Source organism: Microchirus variegatus (assembly GCF_963457635.1).
Source record: "Microchirus variegatus genome assembly, chromosome: 7".
NCBI classification, from domain to species: domain Eukaryota; kingdom Metazoa; phylum Chordata; class Actinopteri; order Pleuronectiformes; family Soleidae; genus Microchirus; species Microchirus variegatus.
The window spans coordinates 66501-72500 of NC_139808.1; the positions used below are offsets into that span (position 1 = coordinate 66501).

At 37.5% G+C, this 6000-nt stretch overlaps 1 protein-coding gene across 1 annotated transcript in view; it reads right to left on the reverse strand.

The window, feature by feature from the left end:
- cacna2d3 (calcium channel, voltage dependent, alpha2/delta subunit 3) overlaps positions 1 to 6000 on the reverse strand; it is a gene marked incomplete at both ends in the record, with an annotated part of 57021 nt that overhangs the window by 22607 nt on the left and 28414 nt on the right. The window contains 10 exons of the mRNA XM_083892568.1: positions 468 to 561; positions 686 to 783; positions 899 to 944; positions 1064 to 1131; positions 2217 to 2278; positions 2377 to 2448; positions 2576 to 2659; positions 4448 to 4522; positions 4939 to 5019; positions 5404 to 5475. Of these exons, the coding sequence (XP_083748694.1) occupies positions 468 to 561; positions 686 to 783; positions 899 to 944; positions 1064 to 1131; positions 2217 to 2278; positions 2377 to 2448; positions 2576 to 2659; positions 4448 to 4522; positions 4939 to 5019; positions 5404 to 5475 (752 nt within the window). The remainder of the gene's footprint in view (positions 1 to 467; positions 562 to 685; positions 784 to 898; positions 945 to 1063; positions 1132 to 2216; positions 2279 to 2376; positions 2449 to 2575; positions 2660 to 4447; positions 4523 to 4938; positions 5020 to 5403; positions 5476 to 6000) is intronic.

Genomic DNA, 6000 nt, shown 5'->3' on the forward strand with positions numbered 1-6000 from the left:
AATTCAATCACGTTTTTAAACATTTTGAGTACTTTTTTGCTCAGATGTGTTTTTATATTGTTGTTTTTTTAATCGTTTTTTTTCGAATCAGATTGCCTTGGATGTGGTGAAAAAAGGATATAAGACACTCTATATTGTACATTCTTATAGGTTCTGTATATATACTGTATGTTTAAACATAGTAATGGAAATAAAGCAGCCAAAATGCTCTGTGTTTTAAGGGTTAAAGAACATAAATGAATGGCTAACATGTTAATGAAGAAGAATGGGGAAATGGCAGCAAGAGTTACCGAGTGGAGAGAGTTTTTAAGAGAGTGTTAAGAATTCTCTTCAGTGTGTGAAGGCCATTGCAGTTGACTGACACCCAAGGGAAAGGGAGGGGGTGAGCTATCGCTAGCTATGTCAGCTGAGATTGGCACATCACCCCTCACGACCCTCATGTGAATGGATGGATGGATGGTACTTACTCTGACTTGTTGAGGGCCAGTCCCGTCCAGTAGGCCTCCAGTGGTGCGGTCACCACAGCGTCAAATAAAACCTCCTGGATCAGCTCTCTGTCACCTGCAGAATGTAAAACCCTGACCGGATCAACACCCACAAACTCCCATTCTTCTGCTTACTGTGTTTTTTTTTACACTTCTAGACTCCATGGAGCACAGATTTAGGGGTCAGGTGTCTCTCTTACATTTGAGGTGTGGTCTGCGTCCAGTCATGAAGAGCTTGATGGCTTGGATCTGGGTCAGGTGACGATGCTCGTGCTGCTCCTCAGTGTTGCAGTAGGTCCTGCAGGGGGGTGGTTTGTTACTGTTACATCACGGGGGCCTACACTTCCCTGATGAACATTGAGGCATAACCTACATAATGCATGAATGCCCCTCGTCCATAACCCCAGCGTTACCATTCATCTGCCAGCGCGACATCTGGCTGTTCCAGATCACGGAGCCCTGAAAAACACAAGTCAGTAACGCTTCAGCAAGGCCAGCCTGGGGTCCACTGACACAACAACTGACCTAAGTCTCCCAAACAAGCAGGTTTCACCATGTACTCTGAATTTGTGAATTACCTGCTTCCACTGACACGTTTCCTCTGAAGAAGTATTTTCCATGACCTCTGGAGAGAGCCACGCCCACGCTAGAGACAGCAAAGCAGGAGAGAATCACCTTTAATCAGTCAGTGTTTAACCTGAACTACAGACATTAACTGACAGAAAGATAAAGAAGAGGATTAGGGCCACACAGGAAAAAGATATTTGAGTTCTGACTTTGTCCTCAGAATTCTGAGTTTAAACTCAGAGAAGAGAGAAGGAAGCCCAACTACAGCAGCGTGGATCTCTCTGAGGTGGAATGGGAGGAGTTTTCTGAGTTTAAACTCAGGATTCTGACTTTATTCTCTGAATTATGACTTTGAACTCATAATTCTGACTTTAAAACTCAGAATTTTGACTTTAAACTCAGAATTTCTGACTTTAAATCTCAGAATTCTAACTTTATTCTCAGAATTCTGACTTTTAACTTAGAATTTCATAAAACTCAGAATTTCTGACTTTAAAACTCAAAATTCTAACTTTATTCTCAGAATTCTGACTTTAAACTCAGAATTTTAAAACTCAGGATTCTGACTTTATTCTCAGAATTCTGGATTTAAACTCAGGATTCTGACTTTATTCTCAGAATTCTGAATTTAAACTCAGAATTCTGACTTTATTCTCAGAATTCTGGATTTAAACTCAGAATTCTGACTTTATTCTCAGAATTCTGGATTTAAACTCAGAATTCTGACTTTATTCTCAGAATTCCGAATTTAAACTCATAATTCTGAATTTATTCTCTGAATTATGAATTTGAACTCATAATTCTGAGTTTAAAACTCAGCATTTTGACTTTAAACTCAGAATTTCTGACTTTATTCTCAGAATTATAACTTTATTCTCAAAATTCTGACATTAAACTCAGAATTTCTTTAAACTCTGATTTTTAAACTCAGAATTTCTGACTTTAAACTCAGAATTTTGTAAAACTCAGATTTTTAAACTCAGATTTTCTTAAAACTCAGATTTTTAAACTCAGAATTTCTGACTTTAAAACTCAGAATTTTCAACTGAGTTTCAAATCAGAACTCAAATGTGTTCTTCCTGTGTGGCCCTAAACCTCTTCTGTAGAAAGACATGTAAGCACATAATAATAATAATAATAGTAATAATAATAAAGATCTTCCACCTGAATGGTGTTCCTTTGATGTCAGTGTAGTAATAGTCATTGTGCATTATCAGGACACGCCTCTAAAACAACACAAGAAGACCTCAGATTAGATTTACACCTTCAGTCCAGAGACAACAGAGGGAACAGGGACATTAAACATGTTTATCTGCAGCCTCACCCCTCTGTCCACCGTCTTCTTCACCTCCATGGAAAAAGTCCCCGTCCTCCTGTTCACCATGGCGTTACGGAGCTGGAGAATAAAGCACACAGAGAAGCACATAAGGTGGAAGCTGGGTCACTGCTCCAGCAGCTGAAACTGTGATATCCCTTAGGTTTGATTTAATATAATAGAAGTGTATTTGTTTTTTGACTCGTACAATGTCATCTTTGTCCTCCCACTCCACCTCAGAGAGATCCACGCTGCTGTAGTTGGGCTTCCTTCTCTTCTGACCCTGCTGGTACTACACAGACAAAACACAGTACGCACACTTTAACGATCCCTTATATGTGACGTCGTGGTTTCATTTCACTGCAGCTTTGAAACCATCGCTCCGACATGTCAGCCAGTGTTTGCTCGACACAAATGGAAAATCTGCACGTGACACAACATTTTCCAAAAACACCAGATAAAATCAAATACACGACTGTTCAAAAGTTTGGGCTCACCTGTACAATTTTTGTTGCGTTTACCATTAAAAGTCACATTTTTATTCATCAAAAGAGTTGCAAAATTAATAGAAAATATCGTCAAGACATTGACAAGATTAGAAATAATGACTTTGCTTTCGTCAAAGAACCAGCAAAACTGTTTTCAGCTGTGCTAACATCATTGCACAAGGGTTTTCAAGGGTTTTCTAATCATCCAATAGCCTTCTTACGCCATTAGCAAACACAATGTACCATTAGAACACTGGAAACAGGCCTCTATACACCTATGTGTATATATTCCATTAAAAACCAGACGTTTGCAGCTAGAATAGTCGTTTACCACATTAACAATTGTATAGAGTGTATTTCTGATTCATTTAAAGGTGCCATATGTAAGAATGTGGCCAAAAACGGTTACTACATTCAAATTCTAAATACATTCAAATTCTAAATACTAAGGTCTTTTAGGTTTGGTTTTCTGACCTAACTGGCAACCCGTGGTTGCTCGTCAGCTGAGACTCTACTGACTGCAATGATTGGTAGATGGCGGTAGGTGGCGCCACATGCCAAAACATGATTTCAAAACATAAACATGATTTGCAGTCTGCAAAATATTTTTTTTAATGCAAATATTTTGTCTGTACTGTTGTTGTTGGTGAGTTCAGTTTGTTATATGAACATTATTCCTGAGTCTCTGTGACATATTAGGAGGATTTTATGGCCAGTTGATTTAGATTTATTACATAATGCACCTTTAATGTTATACAGTATTCATAAAAAAAATAGCTTTTCCTTCAAAAATAAGGACATTTCTAAGTGACCCCAAACTTTTGAACGGTAGTGTACGTAATATATATCATTTTTTGTGTGTGTGTGGTTTCCCTTTGCTTTTTTTGCTGAGTGATTATCCGACAAGTCATGTGTGAAATTAACAGTGTCAGGGAAATTAAAGAAATAATGAATGTGTGATTGATAGAAAGTGCACAGTGTTGGTGTCAAATGCTGGAGCTGTGTGTGTGTGTGTGTGTGTGTGTGTGTGTGTGTGTGTGTGTGTGTGTGTGTGTGTGTGTGTGTGTAGTCTCGCCACACAAGAGACGACAAGTCAATGACTACAACGACAGCACAGGTTTTTAGCCACACAAAGAAGACGGTCACAAAGAGAACAAACACAGACCAACACACGCACATGTACGCTTGCACAGAGAGGAATAGCACTGACACTGGCACACACAGATCCACTAGCACAGCCATAGCTCCTGAGGAACCAGCAGTCCCAGGGCCAGCGGCTGTGGTCTTTGCCAGCGAGTGTTAAAGTTACCTCTGGGAAATTTCAGGCCAGCGAGCCCTATGAGTGGCCTTTATCCCTGCATGCATACATCAAAGGAAAAGGTGGGGATTACAGACTATACGAGCCCATGTCGCCTCCTAGCCAGATAACACATTAGTCTCTGTGTGCCCTCGTCAAGGACTGTTCACAGCATCAATTTTGGTTAGGCATACAATTGTATGGACAAAAAAAAAAAAAAGGAAAACAGGGTCAAGTCAGGGAATGCTGTGAGACTGTTGATGTGTAAAACAGTGATGTTAAAGAAGTGAGTTACCAAAGGCCTGAGGTCCGGGTGCGTCAGGATGTAGCCATTGTTTGTGATAGCAAACACGTATCCATGGATCCCTAACTGAGACACAAACACAGACAGCAATGTGATTTTTTTTATATGATAATATATATATATATATATATTTAATTTTAATATAGATTTTTTTTAGTTTTTTTTTACAAAAATATATTTTTTTTTTATAATATTTATTCTTTTTTTAACCAAAATATTTTTTATAATTTTTTTAACAAAAACATTAAAAAAAAATAAAAAAAATTTATAATATATATTTTTTATAATCTATATATATATATATATATAATTACAAAAACATATTTTTATAATATATAAATATATTTTTTAAAGACTTTCTTTTTTAATATATACACACACATATATATATATATATGTACATACATATATTTTTTACAAAAATGCATGTAAATACATTTTTCATTCATTTAAAGCAAAAGCTCCAGAACAGCAGATCGCACCATATGCTTGGGAATAAGTTTGGTCAGCTCCTGCAGAGGGATGTCTGTTCCTGCGACCCCCAACAGAATCCCCTGGTTCTTCTGCACAGAAAGATTCATAACACAGACGAACATATTAAATAACCCATAGAACACTTTTTCCATTACATACAGTATAAACAGAGGTTAGAAGAATGTGTAATAGAGTGTCTTTCAGGCTATTTTTTCCAACTATATAAACACACCTGAGCAAAAAGTACTCAAAATGTTTAAAGTCGTGTGAACAAAAAGAAAAGAAAAACATGTCTACTTTTGTGACTTCTGCACAATTACTGCTATGTTATATCATTGCCTAAAGCCTGAATATGTGACCTATAAACACCCTCCCCCCAGGATGTCCATATAAGGAGTTATGTATTATTCCCACAGCAATTTACCATTTACTAAGGGTTAAATTAAATGAAGACTGCACGAGGACTCACTCACCGTTTCATTCTTGGTGCTGAACACAGGCATGGCGACTGTGGTCATCAGACTCGGGCCTGCTTTGTCATTCAACTGAAGAGAGAAAAATAAGAATTTGTTATAACTAAATAAAGCTGCTGAGTGACATCTTTACTGCATCAGCCAAAACTACAGAGAAAAAAAACAAAACAAGCAAACAATTTTCATCATATTTGCTCATTTGATAATGAGACAGAATTTTACTTTGAAGGTCCAGTGTGTGAGTTAGAGATATCGGCTGGTGAGGCTGAACACCTTCCTTTCCCAACATGGTCAGGGAACTAAATTAGGGAACTATGATGGCCTTCAATTACCAGAAGAAGTCATTTTTTTCATTTGTGTAGTAAGCTTCCACTTTGAAACCCAAAACAAAATACTATGGCTGATTTGTTTGTTTGGGCTGCTGAAAAGACGGCTTATTCTAAGTCAATGAAAACCAAGTGGGGTTTAAAAACGTATAAAAACATACTTAGGTTTAGATCTTTTTCAATAAACCCTGTAAATGTTACACAGCGGGCCTTTAAAAGTCTTCAGGATTTATAATTCGGAATAAACAGCATTCATCTTTGAAAATGAACC